Source organism: Quercus suber, unplaced genomic scaffold, assembly GCF_002906115.3.
Source record: "Quercus suber isolate HL8 unplaced genomic scaffold, Cork oak 2.0 scaffold_322, whole genome shotgun sequence".
Classification (NCBI taxonomy): Eukaryota; Viridiplantae; Streptophyta; class Magnoliopsida; order Fagales; family Fagaceae; genus Quercus; species Quercus suber.
Genome location: NW_027069776.1, coordinates 369,108 through 394,003, shown reverse-complemented (window position 1 = coordinate 394,003; position 24,896 = coordinate 369,108). Strand labels below are relative to the sequence as shown.

Here is a 24,896-nt window from a genome sequence, read left to right as displayed (position 1 = left end):
CATAAGATTTGCACTCGACTTATCTCAATTAAAACAAAAACTTTTATTGTGACATAGTATGATGTATTAAAACCCTTGTTTGTGTTCAGGAAAAAAAAAAAAAAAAAAAACCTTTAAAAACCTTGCTTGATCAAAAGTTTAACAACTCAATTGACATTTTTTTTTCAATGAAAATATTAAACGTTTAAATTCTCGTTCCTCCAATTATCTAATTATAAATAATTAAAATTAAAACTTGATTGTGAACCAAATGTTCAATAAAAAAAGTAATAATTCAAACAATTTTTGTGTTTTTCATGAAAAAGCAATTATTTTCTTCCTTATGCTTCTTATAACATTAAGGGGCTTTATAATTTACTTCTTAATGTGTATTTGGATTAACTTTCTACTTATTTATTAAAAATAGATAAAAGTATAGTTGTACCTAAAAAAAAAAAAAAAGATTTTAATAAATTTTACATAAACAAATCATCTAAAAGCTAAAAACTAATTCGAACATACTATTGATAAATTAGTGAAATTACTTATTCATAATCCATGCTCTTAATTGAAAAATTACTACCATTATTCTAACTCTTTTCCTCAAGGATCACTTACTATGATAACATGATAAATTATAACTTATTCAAGAGTTTTAGTTAATAGCAAATAATAAATTTAAACATTTAATTATTATTTTATCACTATTAACTATGACTTGGTTTTTTTGGTTTGCGCACACCCGAACCGTGAAGGTTAAACTCATTTCCACTATTTAGGCTGCCCACATACTTCCTTTTAAGAACTTTAGTCCAGGCTTCTTCACTATTGCAAGTTATCCATATTAGCTTACCCATTAAAGCTGAATTTCTTTCCTTCGTAAAATGTTGACCCAACCCACCCATAGCCTATGGTTTAATGACTTTCTTCCGATTAACCAAGTGAATTTTTCTTTTCTCTGGTGTAGATCCCTAAAGGAAGTTCCTATTCATAGCATTTAGCCTATCACACTTCTTTGCAAGGAGTGCAACACACTGCATGATACATGCAGCGATAGATTCCATAACGGATTGGATGAGAACATTTCTCGCAAGGAAGAGACGAGTTTAGCTTTCCTGCCAGTCAACTTTGAGGCAACCTTCCACAATCTCATCATAATATTTGGCTCTGATGGCTTTAGCATAAATGGGGAAGTCAAGGAACAACCTAATGTCCATAGTTTCTTTAATATCAAGGATTTTGCAAATTTCCTCTTGAATGGGGAGAATCCACTTTGGGAGAGAAACCACTCTAAACATGATGAAACTAACTTTTTGTCCCAAGGAGAAGCAAAATTTATCAAGAACATTCTTCATAACCAAGGCACAGGATGCTATGGCCAATGAGAAAAGCGGGAGATCATTGGCAAAGAAATATGGGAGAAGGACGACCCCTTTGGATAAAAAATTGCTAGAAAGAAATTAATGTGCTACCAAATGCTGCCTAGCAGTAAATTGATGAGCTAACAAGGGATTCTGCTCTTGTGGATTAGAAAACACTGGCATTCCGCATTTTTTGTTAGCTTATTTGTTGAAAGTTGAGACAAAAAGAAAGAAGAAAAAAATAGTTTATTTATTAAAAGGTGAGACGAAAAATAGATTTAAGTCATTCTTGTTTAGACGGTTTTCTTTAAAAAAAAAACACACACCCGCATTAAAATGGAAAACATGTATGTGATTATAATCAAGGGCGGCTCTACGTAGAGTTCAGGGTGGTCACAGGACCACCCTGACTTGGAAAAAAATGCAATTATTATAAACTTTAAAAGTTTATGATTTTTTTATCTTTAAAAAAACTTTGTGACCACCCTAAATTTTTTTTTAGGCCCAATATAATTAAATTATGGACAAAATTTGGCAGCAAGCATGGTTGTAGATTAAGGTTACAACTCTATTCAATATTTTTTTATTGAACGTGAATTTTAATAAATCCGCCATTTAATTACATTTTCTTCTTAAATCCTTCATACTTGCAACATTTCAAGAATATAAAAGATCAACAGCTATATTGTCAATCAAATATTTCAACTTTCAATTTTTAGATTCTAAAATTATACATTAAAAATAATTTTATGGATTGAATGGCAAATAACATTTGATTAGCATGAAATTTTAACATGTTTTAAGAATATAGAGAACATGCAATTCATCGATTAGATTTTCAAAATATGTAACAATGTTAATTCATGTAGTGAGAGTGACTACAACAAAGTTTGTAGCCAAATTTTGTTTTTAAACTTTGGTCCCCTAAATAATATATTAGGTCCTTACAAATAAAAAGAAAAGTCCAAGAAAAATTTTATTTAACTAAACTTTTGAAGAAATGTAACTTGCAACTTGATAATGAGACCATCATGTAACGATTTCAAAATAAAATGATTTGTAAAAGGAAATTGTAAGATTTTATGTATTTGCGCACGTGTGTGTGTGTGTGTGTGTTTTGTCAATGTATGAAATTCTCTTTTTATTAGATTTTGTATAATTTAAGTTTCTTAAGGACCACTCTCAAAAAAATTTCTGAAGCCGCCACTAATCATAATATATGGTATATGTTAGATTTTTTTTTTTTTTTCAAAAATATGTTATATTTTTTAATTAACTCTAATTTAAATGACACTTTGTTTTTCTTGTAAGAACAAGAAGAATAATGGATCTTGAACTCAAAGCCTCTTAAATATATGCATAACTTATTAATAAGGCCAAAATGGCCAAATACCATCTTTGGCGGAAATATTTTGCAATCTACCACAGTTTGTGAAATAATTAGGAATTTACCACTTTTTTGAAATTCAAGTTTGCCATATAACTCGAATTCCATGAAAAATAGCCACCAATTTTTTATGTAACTCAATTTCTTGAAACTCGAGTTACACAGCAAACTCAAGTTTCATAAACTCAAATTCCAAAAGAGTGGTACATTCATATATATTTTCAAAATAGTAGTAAATCGTCAAATATTTTGGCTAACAGTGGTATTTAGCAATTTTGACCTTATTAGTGTGTGTTTGGCTCTAAATTAAAAAGCCGGCTTATTTTACTATTCAGCTTATTTTTGCTACTATTAATGACCCTATTACACTTTTTGATACTATTCATGAGTCTTACTATACTATTTCAGCTAACATTTATCTTTATCTACAGTACTTTCACCACTGCGCACTCTTGGTGCAGTGATATAACCACAAGTATAAGTATTTGTAGGGTGTGGAGAGCAAGAGCTGTGGTTCAAGTTTCCAAGAAAAATCTTTACACACATATACACTTAGATTATATTAGAGTAGAAATTCTATCTAAAATACAATACTTTTAGCAAAAAGTTTTTACTTTTAATAAAATAAACAAATCTCAAACAATCACTTAATAATAGATACAGTTCATCACACAAAAACCCAGTAGATACAGTTCATCACACAAAAACCCAGGATCGAAACCTGCCTACATAAGGAAGGCAATTTAAAGAACGGAGGATTACTTCAAGATTGAATTCTGCTCAGCTAATTAACTTAGGCAGGTTTTGTTGGCTACTTTTAAGTCAGATGCCACCCATGAGTGTCTCTGATTGGGCAGGTTTTGTCGGCTACTTTATAAGATCTATGTATAGGTCTGCAATTTCATAATCTTAAATCTATAGAGAGCATTACTTATAATTATATACTTTTCTAAATTTCATTGCCAGACAAGATTTCCATTCGAGCTTAGAATTCTTTTCCTAGAAGATAAATCCACATGAAACTTGAAAGTAAGGCTACAAAAAAGGGCTAACACAGGGCCTCTTGGAAATTGAAAGATAACACATTTGTATGTCTTTCATGCACTTAGTCAACTTTCCTTCCTCATCTTGGCTTATCCTTAAATTAGTCATTAGAACTCATCTGCAACCAGACTTGTTTTTTACTCTGAAATTACCTTGCATGTACACCACTTAATTGTCCTTTATTTAAATAACAAATGGACCTTTGTGGATCACATTTCCTAAGCATTACCTGTTTGATCAAGACAAAGAAAGCTTTTGCCCAATGTTTGAACTCAAAATATTATTCTACACACCCAAAAATCAGCACCTAATGGTCCTCATCTTGTATTGAGCCATACATTTGAGTTCATTGTCAATCCAGCTATTGCCTACCTTTATAATATAATCACAAACTAGTGTGTACTTTTCTCTGAATTTTTTTTTTTTTTATATATATTTTCTTCTTTCGTAAAAACACATGCTAAAGATGCGTGTCAATCTTCTCCAGGCGCAATTTTTTAAAAGAACTTTTATAAGTTTACATTATACTAGTATTATAAACTTACATTGTAGACACAAAAAAATACACAAAATTGTACACTTTTGCATTACTAGTACAATGTAAATTAAGAATTTTCCCTTTTTTAATTCTTACAAGATAACAAGGTGGGAAAATCGGATTAAAACTTTCAAATCAAATAAATTAAATTATATCAACACTTTTGACCAACCAAATTTTTAATTTTTTAAGCTCTAATCTTATACCTTTGCATTCTAAACCTCTTTCTTTTCTTTTTTTTTAAGCTAATCAATCTTGCATTCAATTTTGGCAGCTTTTTTTTTAATTCTTTTTTCCCCTTAAGTAAATGAAGAAGATGAGTGGATCAAATGTACTCCATAAGTTAATCCCAAATCCACCACAAAGGGATTTCTTTAAATTTTATTTATTTTTTTCCTCCCATCTTCCACCCTGTTATTTAGTTGCTATTTAGTTTCTCTTGGGAAAGTTGGTTATTTATTTTATATATTTGTTTGTTTTGGTTGGGGGAGCTATACAACTAATTGAGAGGAGCTGGCTTGTGTAAGCTGAGCCATTTGATACGAAGCAACTTTTTACCAACAGTTCAGGGGTCAAACCCTGCAGCAATGACCAGCCAAAGCATGGTGATGTGTGAATGTTATTGAGCCTTGTGTTGTGGTGTCCAGTTCATTATTATTATTATTATGATTATTATATTTCCATGTGTCTTTATATCATTTAAAGAGTTGAAAGAAGTGAATGCAATTAATGTATTTGCCTCCAAGCTTTCGAATTTTTAAAAATTCAATCCAATATGGATAAGTCAATTCTTAATCAACTATACATAGGAAATATTCAATATAATATTCCACAGTATCAGCATCACTAAATATTTTTATTTTCAAATGCTATCCAGTTTACCAAAAATAAATAAATATTTTAATCTTCAAATATCATAAAATGTCTTTAAATAATAAAAGATCATGCTAATAAATATCCTTAAAGTATTAATTAACATTCCAGTTAAAGAAAATTTTTATGAGAAAAAAAATTAATATTTTGACAATTTTTTTTATTTTTCATAAAAATGATGTCAAAACTTTTCTAAAATAGATTATTAACCAATACTCTAAGGACACTCGTTAGTATTTTCCATTAATAAAAACTTATTCACAAGCAGCTTTTCTTGTTTTCTTTTTTTTTTGTTATTATTGCTAAAAATTAAATCTGCTCTACAAGAAAGCCAAAGTTTGAAAGTGACATCTGGCTACCCGATAAAAGCAATAGTAGTACTAGATGCATTTTAGTTTGTGCATACATATTGCTTTTAGATTGGATTCCTAATAAAGTTATATAATTATATGTTAAACATTTTCAAGCATTTTTTTTTTTTATTTACTATCTGCAAAAGGTTAAAAAGATATCCACAAAAAGACAAATATTTATCCTTGTGTTATGATTAATGAGTGAGCCAATTGTTTATCACTCCCATTATACATAATCTTTGAGGGTGGGAGTCGTGGGACTAGCAATATGGTTGAGTTTTCCAACTTAATTTATAGAAAATTTTTGATATATTAACAATTATTGAGTGGCAAGCATGTTAAAAAGTGGCTTCTAATTGGTCAATTTTAGCTATCACCACAGCCCCCTTTTGCAGCCAATCAAAATAATCTTGATTTTAGAGTTTGGAACCTTTTTTTTTTTTTTTTTAACTTTATCCTTTTCTTCCATCAACTAAACATTGACCTAATCACTTATGTGAATCATAGAACCTCGATTGCAGCTAATGCTCTAGACAATTTTTAGAAAAAATAAATAAATAAATAAATAATAAAAAATAAATAAAAATAAATAAAATCAGCGTCAGGATTATGAGCTATCACCGTCCATAATTAAAGTTTTGGTGCCATATGGGTTATGATTAAGTTTATCTACAATTCAAATCAACCAAACACCATCCATATATGTTCTCTTCAATTTACTTTTCTTTTTTTTCTTTAGGGTTTTTGTTTGCAATGGTAGTTAGGAATGGTAGATAATATGATGCAATCACATGATTCGACAAACCTAATAAAAAGGGTATTAATTAATTTGAGTTTTCTTTTAGGATTTCTCTGTCTCTCCACTTAGCTTTATTTCTTGTATTTCATATTACACTGCATACACCTTTAGAGAAGGGGGGAAAAAATGAATAAATAAAACATTAAAATAAAAAAGGAAAAGAGAACCATGAAATCCCCAAGGAAGGGTTATCTTGCTTTCTTTGCTCTCAAGACTTTTTGGGTTTCTTATGAAATAAGTTTTAAGGTGACAAAACATGAAAGGAATAAGCTGCCAAATGTGTTAAGAGAAAATGCTGGGGAAGGTAGCAAATTTGATAAATTTAAGGTGGCAATGAACGGCTATAAAAGAAAGGAAAAAGCTTACAAGCAAGAGAGAGAGAGAGAGAGAGAGAGATGGCATTCAAGGAAAGCAAAAAGAGATAGAAAGTTAACCTATCAGCTTACAAACAAAAGTAGCTGATAGCTTAATCTATCAACCCAATTCACATAAATGGCGTCCTTAAAAAGCTGACCAAGTGAAAGTAAGGGTAAATGATAGTTATGTTGGAAAATTGACCATGAAATCCACCTCGGCAGAAACATTCCCACTAAGGTAAAGATTAAAGAACAGATTAAAATGAAAAGATAAAAGATCAATACTCAAAAGTATTCTGCAACGAGTATGGTGCCCTTTATGTAGTAATAGATATTAGATAACTACTCTATTCAGCAAAAAAAAGGAAAAAGAAAAAGATATTAGATAACTACTCCAAAGGTCTGTTTTATTATCTTCCCAGTTTATTGGTAAATTACAGACGCACCCAATACCCCATCCTCCACCTAACACTTATAAGGGAGGAGCTGCCAAATTAGCTCAAACTCATTGGCTACAGATTTGGATTGTATATTCTTATATATTTCAACTCATCACATATCACTTACTCAAAAAAAATCATCACAAATCACACTTCACATTAACCCTTTTTCCATAGAGTTAATTGATAATTTATTTTTTATTATAACAAAACCTCTTTTCTATGTAAGGATAACCATGTTACTTCCATTGCTTATATGCACACACAACTGCAGAAAACTAAATCCTTAGTTCATATTGCCTACAGATATAAGAGAGATGGGAGATGGCAGACATGCATCCAATTTAATGTTTTATCACATATAACATGTCGCACACCAGCCAATAACTTTAAAAGCAGAAAAAAGGCACCCTAACAATAAAACAAAAGCAGTTAAGCTATTGCATCTCTCTTCCAAAAAATTGTTTCCTGCCCCCACACTTCTCAGTTTACAAAATCATACTTCAAATAATAACTAATGTACTAAAGCAAAACGTGAATGAACATCTTCCAATATAGTAATTTGCATCTGTTAAAACTAATAATATGATATTAGTTAGAAATTTCTAATCACCAAGTTAATGTATAAATTCCAACACGACACGCAATCCGAACGGAGCTGCCATGCCAGATAGCCATCAGGGCCAATGACACGTCAACCATCCACTGTCGCATTGATAATTGAGTCAAATAAGGATGCCACACAGTCTATGTTAGTATAATTTACGTGAAGGTTGTAAGATCATTCTTTATTGAAAGGCTACAGACTTGCTATCCAGCCTGAAGAGACAGTTAGCTGTTGAAGAGTAGATGAGTTAGTTGTTTTGGAAGTCAGGTGAAAAGCTTCTACAAAAAAGTGCCATGCAATATCGAATAGGGTATAATGAAAATGAAATAAGGATATTTTATGGGGCAGGCTTTTCTGAAAGAATTAATGAGTGTCTGCACTCTCTTATGTCACTCATTCATGAATGCCCATTGCTTACATGGAGGTCATGCAAATTTCAAAGAGGATAGATAGCCACCTCCATTTGTCCCTTCTTAGTAATTGAACTAATCAAAAAATTTAGATTCTACTCTATCCCTCAATGTGTGCTGTGTGCATACGCAGGATGTTAGGTGGGATGTAATAAGTTAAGAAGACCAAATAAAAAAAGGCATAAGGTTCTCTTAAGTAATATCCTTGAGCAAGTTGGAGTTAATTACATAAGCTATATTGAATTGTGGCTAATTGTTGTTTGTTGCAATTTAGGATAACATCAACTAAACTTCATGATCAGATAAAATGGGAGATCAATCCTACTGATTCATACTGAGGACTTCCATTCAATATGTCATTCTTCAGCTTAACTCCATTTCCTTAATGGATCCAGAAAAGGTCATTTGGAATTTCGATTATTTGTATATCTATAAGATTTCAATTCCTATGGATAAATGGCCAAATTCAGTCAAAATGAAGATATCTTAGAAGTATGCATGGAAATTTCAAATTAAAAATCAAGCGCAGCCAGAATTGATCATTTGTTCAGGCCAAATGTTAGGCCTAACCCAAAAAGTTAATGTTAAAAAAAAAAAAATTAACATTAAATAGAAGGATTATCCAGAATGAATCTCAATTATCTTTACAGGTGGTTGGTGTTTGGTTTGAAAATTGGCCATACCCTAATATTTTGAAAGTTCAAACCAATAACAAAAAAAAAAGGCGCAAAAACTACCATTCCACAACTAACTCATCTTCCTATGCCCTACTGATCCTATAAATTTCATGCTTAAAGTAAAAGTAGTACTAATGCCAAAGGGATTATTACAAGTATATGGTCTTTATTTGAACATGGAATACACATTCACAAACATGCACATCACCAAGTACCCTACAATTCTTATCTAGACGGACACTTGCCCCACAGGACAATCATTTAAGGGAGAAGGGGAAAATAAAAGGAAAGGAGGGGCAGAAACAAGAACTCAGATTGAGCAATGATGTAAAGAATGCAACCACAGAAAAAATGAAAATATTACTCAAGGAATTTTCATGATAATCAGGTGCTCAAACAATGAAAAAGATTTACGTGAATTAAAACAATGAGTATAAAACTAGACAAGCATGAAACTAGAATTTATAGTATCTTAAAGTCATTACTGAACTTACTAGCATGTATGCCATCCCAAATTCGAAGGAGAACCTCAGGTCCACAATGACTCCCACCACAACTATATTGGCTGTGCTAGCCGACATTCTGATAATGTGGATTTCACAAGCAGAAGATACAATTGAAGACAGAAAGAAGACAAAGCACAATAATAAAACTATCAGAACCAAGACATGTAGGAGAATGTGCTTTAAGGACTATAAACTATTTTCATTTCTTCAAGAATAATGAACCATTTTTTTAAAAATAATAATAATTCTTCATTGAAAAAGAAAAACATACGGGGAACCATAGCACACAGGTAGTGTACTAAGGAACCAGCAACATATCAAAACTAACGTGAATAGAAAGTACAACTATCAAGCAAATCAATCAAAGAATTAAAAGTAAAGACGGATGCAATCGCCCGCTTGAACAAAGTTGGGAAGAAAGAACACTTCAAGTCTTGAATTGAACTCTCACTTCCCTCAAAATATGAGCATTCCTATCCTGTCAAATACCCCAGATTAGGCAATGGGGGATCATGCTCCAGATTACCATAGATTTGTGCTGGTTAAACTTGCACGACCACCCATTAATTTATAGGAGACAAACAACCAAAGTGATGCAGTACAGTGGTAGGAAAATAGTAGTAAAAGAGGAAAAGAAGATAAATAGAACAATCCTTGACTTCACCACCTAGAATCTGCAAAAAAAAACCCTAGGCATTACCACTAATGGTGCTTGGAATTACCACCAAGTGAAGAGAAATTTTCTCTAATCATAAATTTCTTGTTCAAAAAGAAATCTCTTTCACAATTACAAGAGCCACTATTTTAATAAGGCTTCCAAGATTATATCAATATGGAAATATCTAACTGAGCCACAATTAAATTCCACAAAATCCTCAATCACAATAAAGACCAAATTCAAAAAGAAAACTGGTTCCAATTCAAAATTAAAATCTAAACTAATTTTGGTAATCCTTGCATCAAAAACAACTACAAATTATAAGTTAACATCACTAAATGTACATAAATTAACCTCATTATCTATTAAAGTATCAATTTTAATCACAGTCATTACATGTTGCCTAGACCAGTTATATTTACACTGGACAGAATGGATGGAAATAATATTTGATCCACTAAGTAGCCAAATAATCAAATCCTATGATTTACATTGTATAATTACATTCCTAGATTATCAAGCTCCTTAACAAAATACTAAAAAATACATGGGTTAGGGATATTCTATTCCATTTTCTGTGCATGATGTGATCTGGTGTCAAATGAAGGGGCTAGAACAGATGGTGCATTTCAACTCCCTCATTTGAATTTGACAGATAGGGTGGTAACAAGGCTTCAAGTTTGAGGGGCATCATACTAGCGGATTAACTATCTCCTTTCAGCTTCAAGATGCTAGGTATGATGAGTGAATTAAAACTGCATAGTAATACTTTGATCAATGATATACTTGTTAAATATGAGGGATCTGGATGCTATCTCCAACTTAGATAATGTCTTTTGTTGTTCTGAGGGCAGTTCGCAACAATTTGAGGATTTCTAAACCCATAATAAGTGATTTTGTGCTCTAGTTCAAATGGAAACTCCTCCCCTTGTAAAAGTAAGGTGAAGGGTTAGGTTGTGGGATCAAAATGCACTAAATGCATGTACAAATTACCAATCAAAAATATAATAATGAAAATTTTGACTATCGGAGAAATCTATAATAAGTGAGATTTTGGCTATAGAAGTCTTATGTTGAGCAGTTGACATTTAAACCAAAATTGTAAGGTCAATTGTTTTCCAGCAAAAGTACTTGGGGCTTCAGTTGGTGTTCTAGTGTGCTGCCAAGACTGCTTGTCTTCTCAAAAGAAAGAATAGGTATGCTTACTTGCACTAAGATCATAAAAATTAAGTATAAAGACAAGAAATATTGCAAATACCATTTTGACGAACTACGAGAATTAAGTAGAAAGAAATTCTATATGATACTTACCTACTTTCTGAAGCATAGTAGTTATTTTCAAATGACCTTTAGGTATATATATGCGTGTGCACGCATGTGTATATATAAAAGTAACACCTGACTTTTAACTTTTATCACCCCTTTATAATTTTTTATTGGATATGTTTGTTAACATATCCACAATTAGATTGGATTGCATTGCTATCTTATAGCCACCATGCTTGCAAAATATAAAAAGGATCAGAGTTCAACAACTATATTATCTATAAAATAATTTAAATTTCAAATTTTTGTACTTTAAAATAATATATAAAACATAAGTTTATGGGTTAACGTGATACTTATATATCTATTCCTGAGATCAATGAGAAACTAAACCTTACTCAGATATTAGAAGCAATACAGAACACCAACCCTACAATGAATTTCTGACTGTAATGACTAATGAAGCATCAATCCAAGGGCCTTCAAAACTTCAGCCACACAACTATTTGTGGAGCGTGGGGTGGAGCAAATTCTAGATAGTTGCCAATGTTGTCATTATCTTAAGTGCCTTTTAAAGTTGCTTGTTTTTTAGACCCACATAACAAAATTACATTATCATGGGTAAAATCACATACTATGTCAGTAAAAAAAAATTTAAGTAACCATACACAAGACAATGTTTATTTGCCATACCAAAGAGGGGGTGGCAACAAAATTAGGAAACAAAACACTTCCACAGGCTGGCTGCACCCATAACAGATAAAAGATGTTCAATAACGTGCACTAAGAAAACGCCAAAAGTACAAAAGAGCCCACATTGACCCATGTCCAACAAACATGTTCACATGCATAAAAAAGCTTAAACTGTGGCACAGTAAGTGATCAAAATAATGCAATGCCACTCAACTATGAAAAAGTAATGAATCAAACAGTGGTTTAAATTCACTTCCAAATCCCAGTTTGAAACATTTTTTATCTCTCTAAGCAAGACAGCCCACATTGACCCATGTCTAACAAACATGTTCACATGCATAAAAAAGCTTAAAATGTGGCATAGTACGTGATCAAAATAATGCAATGCTACTCAACTATGAAAAAGTAATGAACCAAACAGCGGTTTAAATTCACTTCCAAATCCCAATTTGAAACATTTTTCATCTCTCTGAGCCAATCAAATTATTCAAGCGCAACCCACAAGTACTTCCTAAAGTAAAGGAAAAAATAATTGCTTAAATTGATCCTCAATGACTTTAATTTCTACCATTCTCACCTGCCAAAACGGTTAAATGGGTTTGTGATCCTCATTGGTAGTTAATTGGTGTGATGGGGTTTGGAGAAAGAGAGTTGATTTACGACATTAAGAAGTGTAGGGTTAGGTTTAATTGGCTCTGTTTGGTAACTGAGAAAATGTGAGAAAAGAAAGGAAAGGAAAGATAGAGTTTGTAGGGAAGCTTCATTGTTTAGGAATTTGGATATAAACCCTCGCCTTAATTGGTATTTGGGCTTAATCTTAATTCTTTGTGCTTTTATTTTCTTTTCTTTTCTCTAGGTTTTTCTCGGGAACCAAACGGAGGATTACAATTTTCGGGAAGTTTTGAACTTTTGAATTCTTATAATAGGCAGTTAACTGTTTCGTGTATCCGTTTATACCTGGGTATATCAAACGACACCGTTTGTCTCGATTGGGGGGTGGGGGAAGAGGATATAATTTGCATTTCTTTTTTTTTCTTTTTTTTTTAAGAAAAATGGTATCATTGGTATAACCTTATTTAAAATTTATTATAAATGCATTATGAAAAAGTTGTGGACCTAACACTTATCTTTTTAAAATTATTAAATAAATTTCTTGGAAACTCTTGAGGTTGTAATTATGGGAATTGACATTAAAATGATACGTTTTAATTTTTTTTTTTTTATAATTCAATAATTTGAAAAAGAGTCAATGAGGAATTTGAATCTAGACATCCCCATTAGAAACATCATAGATATGTCAATTAAGTTATAAGGTTTTTGACATATGTTGATAATTTAAGCATTGAACCATTTGGTAATCAAAGCTTATAACTATTTACTTGTAAAAATTGACACATGAAGCTTTCGTGTTAAAAATAAGAACCCTAAATAATCAAAATTTATTAATTATAATGTACTTTTAAAAAATATATATGCCCATTAGATTTTATATATATATATATATATAAAAGACTTAGGTATAGTACTTAGATGTTGTTCCTTAAATTCTCCTTTTAAAATTTTGCTATGTGAATTTTTGTTCATGAGATAAAAATATATTTTTTAATTAAGTACCAGCATGACTGAATTTTAAAAGAGAAATCTAAGGAACAGCACTTAAGGTACTGTACCCAAATTTTGTCCCCGCGCACACACACAGACATATATATATATATATATATAATAAATAGTTTTGTTAAACAAATATTTAATTTATCAAAAACGTGATATTTTAATTAATGGCTCGTATTAAACATGGATATCAGACGTGATACTTTAGGATGATCAAATTCATCAGTGCCGTTCCTAAAAAAAAAAAAAAAAAAAAAAAAACATCGGTGCCTGTTGGATAATGCATTACCAAATCACACTTTATTATAGTACAACTTTTTAAAACTTGTTCTTCTTTTTTAGATCAATTTTTTCAATTAATTTCTTTTTCAAAAAGTAATTGAGTTATGGCCCATAAAAGGTCATTTACAATGGTTTTAGACCCATTATAAGCTTTATTCATGGGCCATCAAACAAAGGATAAAATTTAAAATAAATAAATAAATACTTAAAAGTAGCATAATTTTGGTCCAATAATATTTTGAATTTCTCTCAAAAATATTTTGAAGTCTCCTCATATAAGGGGGCCAAGTATCTTTTGTAACAAGTTTATACAACATCCCCTCACATAATGGTATGATCCATGTTTATGGGGTCCACTCATGTAAGGGGCGTTTTATATGCCTGTTACACCTAATAATATTTCAATATGAGGAGTAGGGATGTCCACGGGTCAGTTCGAGTCGAGTTTGTGCCCAACACGAACTCGACCCGAAAGACTCAGGTGGGAGAAATCATAGCTCACAATCAACACGTGGAGCTTCGGATCGATTGGATCAAGTCTTGTTGGTTTTGGGTGCATATTGGTTGGTTTCGGGTTTGCTAAAGGAGGTTGAAATTCTGGCCAGATTTTGGCCGAAATCTTACTAGATCTCGACAAATCTGGCCGAATCTATCGAGATCTGACCAATATTCCTCTATATCCTTCGAGATTTAGCCGAGATCTCGCTATATTTGTCAAGATCTAGCCAAGATATCATTATATTGGTGGAGTTTTAAATATAGGTTTACTGATTTTTGGCCAAAACACGTGATTTGCGACTGGAAGAGAGAAAGGCATCAGGTGGGTTGGGTTCTTCGGTTTCTTAGACAGTCAAACTGAGATTTAAACCGATGGTATCGGGTCTTGGCACCGGCGACCTGTGGCCAACCAAACCACTGCTCAAATCGTGCGGTTATCAAGTTAAAGAGTGTCGAGCTGGTCAATTCTTTGGGTTTGGGTAGGTATTTGACAACCTTAACGAGGAGAGCCAAAATACAAAAAATAAAAATTATCTTAGAAAGGACTAAAGGAGTTTCATAAAGCTATCCTCCCAAAGTATGTGAAACTCATACATCTACAGATCCACATACTATGAAATGGTAGTCTCACAAAACTCCTATATGATACCTCCTTCTTAAGTATAATTATATATATGATGATTACTCTTTACTTACATTATGTGAACCCAAGTCTCGTGTTCAATAATATGAAATTTTATCAATTGAGTTAACTAGAACTTATGATTACATGAATATTAAGAGCATTAGCAACAGTGAAGCTAAATAGCTATATAGCTATTTTAGCTTCACCAAAACACAAAAATGCATGCTGTAGTAGTGGTGCCATAAGTAAAAAAATTTTGCTTCTTGTTATAATGCAATGCTATTTATGGCTGTGCATTGTAGCAAGAAACTAAATATATATATATATATATATATATTATTACACTTCTCATTAAAATGATGTTTCTTTTATTTTTTCTTTTCTCTTCCCGTTTCACAGCTCATCTCTCTCTTTCTCACGTTTGCTTCCCTCTATGCTCTCTTAGACCAAAGCTCCTCTCTCTCATCTCATAGATTAGTTTATGCCCTTGCTATCGCCAATCACACCCTTACCTCTGCTGGTCATGCCCTTTCCTCCACGAATCTGACGACCATGATTCCCCATCATCATCATCCTCCACCATCCAATCCCATTTCGAGAAAAATCGTGACCATAGATTCCTAATCCTCTGAATCTCTTTTTTAGGGTTTCATTTCTTTGCTATGATATCTATATCTATTGGTATCTGATAAATTTTTTTCTCTTTTGGTTCTTTTTTGGGCTATTCTCTCTTTTTGCTACAATGTAATAAATATATTATTTTATTGTGATGTTTATATTATTTTATTGTGTTGAAAGCTAAAATAGATTCACTGTGCACAAATGTATAGAGGTAAAATAGATAAATAATTTTTATTCTAAATAGCTAAAAAAATAGCTTCATTGCTATAGATGCTATAAGGTATTTAAATCTTACAAATCAAATATTGATTTAGGGAAGCTAATAGCTATGGGAAGCACCTAGCAAATAATGACAAAGAAATTATGCAACCTTTTACTACATTTTTATAATCCTTCTACAGATATATTATATTTGCTTAATTACCTGGAAAATTTTAATATAATATTATGTTTTCTCTCTTTTATTCTTTTGTCTCAATATGAAAGTTGTACTATGGTATTATAGATAGATCTCACGTGTCAAAGACCTGCACAAAAGTATGACTTAATTTTCATCCATCTCTATTATATATATATATATATATATATATCAAATGGGGATGTTCTAAGTTATAATTGGCCCGTATACCGAACTATTAATTTTTGTGGTCCTTTTTATTCTCTCTCTTTCAACGTTTAAAGTTTAGAGCTTTGTAACCAATTAGGAAGAGAAAAAGAGAGTACATTAGCCGCTTTGGAATTAGTAGTTGGCTATCGACCTATGGCCATCAATAAATTTTTAACGATGACATGGACAATTATCCTTTTTTTTTTTAACAGCTAAATCTATTGTAAATTTAATAATTGATTATATAAAAAAAAAAAATTGTATAAAGTGAATCCATCACAATCAAATATGTTGTCTCTAATCTTTATCTTCCTAAAAAAAAATTGTTAGGGTTTTTGTTACTATTGTTTAAACAACAGTTTTTAGCATTTAAACAATATTATACGTATTTTTATTCACTTTTTTACTCACTTGTATTTCCACGAAACAACAACAATGTTACTAAAAATTTCTTACCAAACGGGCCTTAGTCTCTAGAATATTTTTTATTTAGGGCAAGAATTTATTGCAATCTAAGTTGTAACAACTTTTGCAAAATGTATGCATGTCAATGCCTCCAGTAGACCTTATTTGGTAAAAAAAATTCAATCTTGACATGGAAAAATATAAGTTTGGACAAGGATCCTATCTGAGGCATTAAAACATATGCATTTTTGCATGAAATATTAACGATTGTCCTAATAACATTAGTTTATGAACTATTTTTCTTACATTTTATGGAAAAATAACGAAGCAATTAATTTTTCTAACAGTTTTTATATTTTTCATGAAAATAATATTAAAATTTAATTAATATATTAACTATTATTTTAAAGGCACTCGTTAACGTGACTTTTTATTTATAAAAATATATATATATATTTTAATTAGTGACATTTTTTAATCGAAAGATATCCACTTTTAATCATATGTCACCGTTTGAACGAGAGGCCAGTGTAATCTAAGCCTTCCCCTCAGAGTTAATCAATAATCCAAGATTTTGGACTGTGCTGGGCCTGGCCTATCATGTAGAGGTGTCAATCGCTTTGGATATCACACACCGGACCCAATTGTTCTTGGTCAAATTCCCTTATGGTGCTCGTTGAGAGTTGAGACGCCAAACTCAAAAACAACAACACATTTGACATTTCTGTGGTGCATAGCGCTTTAGAGCACACAGTCCTACTTCTGCTCTCTCTCTTCTCTCTCTCTGCAACAACAAAGGTAAAACCCATTTCCTTCTTTCCATTTAGAATCTCTGCTATATTTTCAACCACCTGATACTCTTTGAACCTTGAACGAGATAACCCATTTCTCAGAATTTGATTTTTGTCTTTTTTGGTCATGGGACTAAATTTTCTCTCTTTCTTTTTCTAATTTTTCCTTTGCAGATTGGCATGGCTTCCATTGTTGCTAGCTTGCCCCCACCATTGTTGTTACATGGTAGAAAAACTCTTTTCACTACTCTGCAGAAAGTTCCAGTTTCTTCTATTAGAGGTGAGCCTTTTGGATTCTAAAGGAACTTTATTCTTTTTTGTCTTATTTCAGTTACAGTTGTACCATAATGGTTCAGTTCAAGTTCAAGTAATATACTTCAAATACAGTTTCTTATTTTGTTCTATAATAGCATTATTTCTAGTGTTATGTTTGAGACATAGTGATGAAATGAGTATAAATAAATAATTTAGTTTTGTGTGTGGTATGGATATTAAGTCCGGCCTTTTAGGTTAGAAGTGGAACAATTTTGAGAGTTAGGTTCAGATAAAATGTGTATATTTAGGGATACGTGATTATATAGGTTTGCTTATATGGATCTGTTATTCAATATACATTTATTTGTGTGATGTCTGGATTAAAATTTTGGCAAATCAGCCAATGAGCTCTGGATTAAATGGCACATCCTCCTCCCACAAGAATGGGTGGAGGGTGAGGTTGTCAGGTTATGGGATCAAACTCGCTGATTGTGTGTAACTTACCACCAAAAGAAAATGGTCGCATGATGACCAAATTACTTAATCATGAATTGGTGGTTTGGTAAATGGTAACATCAACATATAACCATGAAAATAATGGCATCAATAATTATGCTTGTTAGAATTATGTGGTTAAATAATTAAGTTTACCACTTTCTAATAGCTTAAACTTTTGGGAGAATCGATAATTTAACATGGTATTAGAGCAGGAGATCCTGAGTTTGATCTTTGTCTCCTTCACTCTATCTCCCATTTAAAATCTCACTTGTTGGGCCTCACATAATAAAGATAGTTTGAGCCCACACATGAGGGGGAGTGTTAGAATTATGTAGTTAAATGATTAAATTTATCACTTCCCAATGGCTTAAGCTTTTGGAAGAATCGATAATTTAACAATGCTAACTGAAATCCATGTAGATTTTAGTAAAAGTAGATCAAATGTGCTTGCAAACATGTTTTGGCTTTGATTAGTTCATAGACATTAGCAGGAGTATATATCCAAATTCCAAACATTGATGTTAGGTTATAGGAACTTTCAAAGGCTAACAATATTATAGTTTGAATCAATTTCTCAGTTAATGTTCCCATGCACACAAACCTTATGTTTGGATTCATATGTGTAATCTTGTAGTTAACCACCAGACTTTCAGCCAGTTCAATCTATTGTAACATGACACTCATGGCTGCTTCAATTTTTACTTTTTGTGGTTCAGGATTTTCTCACATTGCAGAGAGACAGACTCGCGTTACTGTAATTGTGAAGGCCACTGGGGAAGGATCTGAGTCTTCAACCTCCCTTAGTATTGTTAAGTCTGTTCAAAATGTTGTAAGTTGCTCTCTCTCTCTCTCTCTCTCTCTCTCTCATATGGTCAAAATCTTCCAAATAAATGATGAAAATTAATTGATCAAAGAAATAAAAAAGAATTGTTTGGGAAATGCAAGTTATGGTGTATTTGGATAAATTTGTATATGTATGGAGCTTTGTTTATGTCTTTCTTCCTTTTTTTTTNAGTGATTAATGAGCTGAAATATATTGTAGCAGATATTGGGCTAGACATTGAAATGTATTAGAGACCTCCTATTCTGCCTTGAACTAAATTTTGAGCATTTAGCACACTCCCTCTCTGTGCCTTCCCTCCCTATTTTATTTTGTAGATAAACATGATATTTATTATGATTGCGTTTAACACTAACACACATATATTTGGATTTTGTTTGTGTATAGAATATTAAATGAATGTAATAATAATATTAGTTATTAATAATTATTTATTATGATTTTGTTTTTAGATGGAACTATTAACATATAATTATGGTAGTTATTAATAGGCATTTATTATGATTTTGCTTTTATATGGAACTATTAATATATAAATATGGTTATTATTAATAGGTATTTATTATAGGCTAAATTGCAAACTACACTCCTAAAGTTTGGTGGTGTTTGGATTTACATTTTGAAGTTTCAGAATTTGGATTTTACCACCTGAAATTTTATTCCTTTGCATTAACAGCCCTTCCATCCATATTTTCTGTTAAGTGCCACATAAACTTGTCACACATGTTTAGTATGTCCAATAAAATAATGCCACATCATTTTTGTAGCCTAAAAAAATTAAAATGTCATGACATAATAAAAATGATGTGGCATCATTTTATTGGATGAACTAAACATGTGTGGCAAAGCTTTTGTGGCACTTAACGAAATAGAATTTCAATGGGTAAAATACAAATTCTAAAATTTCATGGTGTAAAATCCAAACAACCCCAAATTTTAATGGTGTAATTTGCAATTTAGCCTTTATAATAATTTTGTTTTACCTAGAACTATTAAATATATAAAAGAAAATTATTAGTTTACATTGTATTAGCAATGTAAGATTTGCATTGTAGACTAAACAAATGTGTACAACATTGTACACATTTATTTAGTATGTAATGTAAGTTTACATTGAAATTACAATGTAAACTTAAAATTACCATATTTATAATAGATATTTGTTATAATTGTGTTTGTATATGGAACTACTTATTCTATCATCTAAAAAAATGACAAAATTTAGGCTGCGTTTGGTTCGATGTAAATCGAATTCTGAGTGTAAAATGAATGTAGGAGAAAATATTTTCAAGTGTTTGATTGCATTCCAAAAAATGCTTTGGAAAATATTTTCCAGTGTTTTGTTGTGTTCCTGAAAATGTTCTAGAAAACCCATTTTTATCATGTTTCTCAAATTTTCTTAGGATCCAAACATATATTATTACAGAGAATCAAAATATATAAACAATCAAAGAAACAAAAATCAAAACAAAAAAATCAAAATCCCAAGACCAATCGTGAAAGAGGGACTTAAGTGATAGAGAGAGAGAGAGAGAGAGATCGGCAGCAGCTAGTATGGGTTTGAGAAATGGGTTTACGGAATAGGTTCGTTGGAGTGGTGGGTTCATCAAAGTGGTGAGTTTAACGAATGGGTTCATCTAAGTGGGTTTGAGGAATAGGTTTTCTGGGTTTCAGGGATGGGTGTGACCTTGATGCAACCAAATCGGGTAGAGTTTGAACAAGAAAAAATGGAGGGGATGACGAAGTCGGAGGGGACGATGCCTTGTGGTTTGGGCATTGCTTGGTGAACGAGTTCTGGGTCGAGGACGAGATCAGTTTTGGGTGGATCGGTCTTGGGTGGTGACGATCTAGATGGCGGTGTCGATGAGCTTCCGCGGCGATTATGGGTGTGATCTTGCCGGTGCTGGGTGCGACTTGCCAGTGCTTCTAGTGTGATCTCCTTGTTGTTTCTCTCTCTCTCTCTTCTATTTTCCTAAGGTGTAATTCATTTGAAGGTAAACTAATACCTGAAATGGTTTTACACCCTTCAAGCCTTATTTTACAGTCAACCCAGAAAACCAATTCTGTTTGACCCAATTTTTTGTACCTACCAAACACACACGTTGGTGTAAAAGCATTTTCGGAAATGGTTTGAAGACAAAACAAACACAGCCTTAATTACAAACTTGGTTGTAACCTAACGTATTCTATCATTAAGTGTGGAACTACCTATTCTATCACTTAAGTGTGCTTTAGTAAGTTACGTGCATTGCACATGACATGGATACTTGGCATCTTCTCAATGTTGGTTGTAAGTTGCAACTAAACTTTGTCATTAAAGAAAAGGACAAAGTTTGACAACAAACTTTTTTTTTAAACGAAGTTTGGTAACAAATTTGGTTATGATCTAAGGCTACAATTCAACTTATTGGGTGTGAAAATCCACCAATATCTTACATTTTTTTCCCCTTATAACATGGTTACAAAATTTCTAGAAGATTGAAGATCAAAGATCAATGGTTATGTTATCATCAAATATTTAAATTTTAAGTTTTTGTAGTCTAAAATTTTGCATTAAAAATAAGATTATGGATCGAATTATAAATAACATTTGATTGATACAAAACATAACGTGTGTTAAGAACATTAAAAAAAAAAAAAAAAAACATGCAATCTATTAGCTAGATTTTCAAAATAATTAGCCATATTAATTTTTTTGTGGGAGTTAGAGCATTCGCAGCAGTGGAGCTAAAAAGCTATAATGCTATTTTAGCTCCACCAATATACCAAAAAAGCCTTGCAGCAGTGGAGGCAAACTTAAAATTTTTTACTGATTTGCTACAGTGCACATCTATTTATAAATGTGCACTGTAGCAGACATCTAAAAAAAAAAAAAAATTTATTCAACCTCCAATTAAAATAATCTCACCGTGCTCATCTCTCTCTTCAAGCTCTCATCTCCCAGTCCACGCCGTCGACGTCCACGCCGTTGCCGTCTCACGCCATCCTAGCCCACGCTATCCCAGCCCACGCCTCAACCCACGCCGTCCCACACCATCCCGTCCCACCCCGTCGCCATCCCACGCCGTCACCCTCCCAGCCCACGCTATCCCACGCCATCCAGTCCCACGCCGTCCCACACCGATCAGCACTTTTTGTTTTTTTTTTTTTTTTCTTGCTGTGGGCTGTGGTGTGGTAGGTGGTTGGTTGATTTTTTTTTTTTTCTTTTGTTGTGGGTGGTGGTGGTGGTGGTGGTTGTGTGTGTGGCTATGATGTGTGGACTTGGTTGATTTTTTTTTCTTTTGTTGTGGGCTGTGGTGGTGGTGGTGGTGGTGGTGGTGGTTGTGTGTGGCTATGATGTATGAGTGCAGTGAATATATTATTTTATTATAGTGAGATATTATTTTATTGTGATATTTATAATATTTTATTGTGTTGAAAGCTAAAATAGATTCACTGTTGCAGAATGTATGAAGGTAAAATAGATAAAATAATTTTTATTGGTGCTAAATAGCTAAAATTATAGATGCATTGCTGCGAATGCTCTTATAACCTTAGGGTACAATCAAGTTTAGAGTCAAATTTTGCCATAAAGAAAATATCATGTGGGAAGATTCTAATTGAGATTTAAATCTAATATGTATTTTAAACTCAATTTATATATATATATACACACACACACTAAGGTATAAAATTGTGGGACTTCAAAAGCTTACGTGGCAATACTGTGAGAAAAACCAAAAATCAATGTATTTGGGAATGAACAATCAAGAGCCAAGCAGCATGTTTCCTTATTTGAAATTTGGAAGTTACTTGTATAGTCTACATTTGAAATGGATTTCCTTTCTTGGTAAAGTTTTCTTTTCTTGGCAAAGCCTTTCCATGTATATTTAGTCTCGGAACATTACTCCTAGTTGTTCCAATATAAATATATAGGCACAGCAAATACCTTTCGTCAATAGGTTTTTCCATTGTGTAGTTGAAAATGGCCATAAAATACGGTGTTTCTCTTAGCCTCCTAGTGATTCAAATTGTACTTTCTCTGTTTTTTTCAAGCCACCATTTCACAACAGCTAGTAATGAGATTAGCAAGTCCCTAATAAACAAAACCTGCAGCCATACTGAGTTTCCTGGTGTTTGCATCTCAACTTTGGAGTCAGATCCTCTAGTGCAAATCTTACTGGCCTTCCTAGGATTGCCTTGGAGTTGACCTCACCCAAAGCTAATGAGACCCTAGTGAAGGCTTATAATTTGTTAAAGAATGCATCTACTCATAATCAGTTCGTACGATCGCTTTTCCACCCAAAAAAAAAAATCGTACGATCGCTTTGTTTTACTTCACTAAATGTGATCCTTGATGATCTCAAAGAGAGTCTCCAATATTATGAGGAGGTTAAGTATATTCAGGCATTTGAGTATGTGAAGATTTTTAATGAAGCTTTGGATTATTGTACTCAAGTAGTAGAGTTAAAGGAAAGTATCACATTCCTAAGGAAGTTCATCAATGATATAAAGGCGATTATGGATCTTATTTTCTAATTACTAGGGTCCTTTTTGGGTCCTTCTAAATAAATATTTAATTAGTGGTTGAACTTTATTCAAATTCACATCTGATTTTTCTTTCCTCTTGTTTGAGTGTAACCAATTTTATGTTACTCGAAGCAAATTAAAGTTACTCGAGGTTAATTACTTTAATTTGAGAGAGAGGCTTTGGGTTCAATATCACCTAATTTAATAGGAATTTTATGTGAAAGACAAAATTTAGATACAGTATCTTAGATTTTCCTTTTAAGATTCAGTCATGTGGTTACTTTACTAAAAAATACAAAAATCACATGGTAAAATCTTAAGAAAGGGAATCTAAAGAATAACACTTAAATATTGTATTTAAATCTTGCCCTTATGTGAAACGCACAAGTTTATAATGAGAGCGAGGATTAAAAGCCTAAAATTAACAAGCAAAAGTTACAATACCTAATTAATAAAGTGAGAATATGCACTCACCGTGATAATTAAGTAACATTATACAAACTTAATTAATTGTTTCAATTTAGTCCATTTCCCTTCTTCTTCTTTTTTTTTTTTTTTCAATGTAAATGAATTTGTGTGATGTCTTGATTAAAATTTTGGTAAATACGCTGATGGTATGGATGCAATTTCATGTCAAAACTCATTGGATCCGTATGAGTATGGACCCGGTCCGTTGATGTAGCTATAATATTATTAATACCACCATTATCCATTTCTAGCTTCATCTTGATCGAATTCGGGTCCAGATTGTATTTGGGTTTAATTTAACCAAGTCTTTTTTTTTTTTTTTTCTCTGAGAAGGTAACCAAATCAAATTGACTACGTGACCTATTAGTCATCACATGTACCAAACTTATTTAATTTGCACCATTACATATGGCAGCAAAACAAACAAGCAAAATCAAAGTATATTTGATCAAAGTTGTTAACCCGTGCAAAGCACTGTTTTATTCATTATTTTTTAATTATTACTAGTTGTAAACTCGCATGTTGTACGTGATATTTTTTTTAGGGTGATCACATTAATATTTTTTTTTATTTTAATTTTGTAGTTATTGTTGTAGTTATTAACAATTAGTTTTTCATTGTCTTTCAAGTTAATAAAAACCTTATATATACCCCCCCCCCTACCTTATATATTCCCCCCCCCCCTTTTTTTTCCTTTCTTAATTTTTTTTTTTTTTTAATTTGAATCATTACATATGCTTTAAGTAAACTCTACACATTACATTTCCTTATCATATATTTTATGGCTAATGATTTGCATAATAGAGATGTTAAATGAGAGGTAGCACCGTTCCTAAGAATTTTAAAAGTGATGGTGTATGAATATTATAAACATTTAAGGATATATAGATATATATATATATATAATGTTAAATGAAATGTCAAAAAAAGAGTTTTTA

The 24,896-nt window shown here is 31.9% G+C and overlaps 1 protein-coding gene and 1 long non-coding RNA gene across 2 annotated transcripts; one reads left to right on the top strand and one right to left on the bottom strand.

Annotated features, from left to right (window-relative positions):
• Positions 1–6,686: 6,686 nt before the first annotated feature.
• On the bottom strand, positions 6,687–12,783 carry LOC136071538 (uncharacterized). The gene is made up of 3 exons (XR_010632837.1): positions 12,525–12,783; positions 9,319–9,406; positions 6,687–7,965 (listed from the first exon to the last, which is right to left on the bottom strand). It is a non-coding gene; the product is annotated as an uncharacterized LOC136071538 (long non-coding RNA).
• A 4,363-nt stretch (positions 12,784–17,146) lies between these two features.
• LOC111988089 (protein CURVATURE THYLAKOID 1C, chloroplastic) lies at positions 17,147–19,132 on the top strand. Its single transcript, XM_065782958.1, has 3 exons — positions 17,147–17,394; positions 17,562–17,667; positions 18,857–19,132. Exons 2-3 carry the CDS (start codon positions 17,568–17,570, stop codon positions 19,042–19,044), a joined length of 288 nt encoding a protein of 95 aa, XP_065639030.1. The 5' UTR covers positions 17,147–17,394; positions 17,562–17,567; the 3' UTR covers positions 19,045–19,132.
• The last annotated feature ends 5,764 nt before the right edge of the window (positions 19,133–24,896 follow it).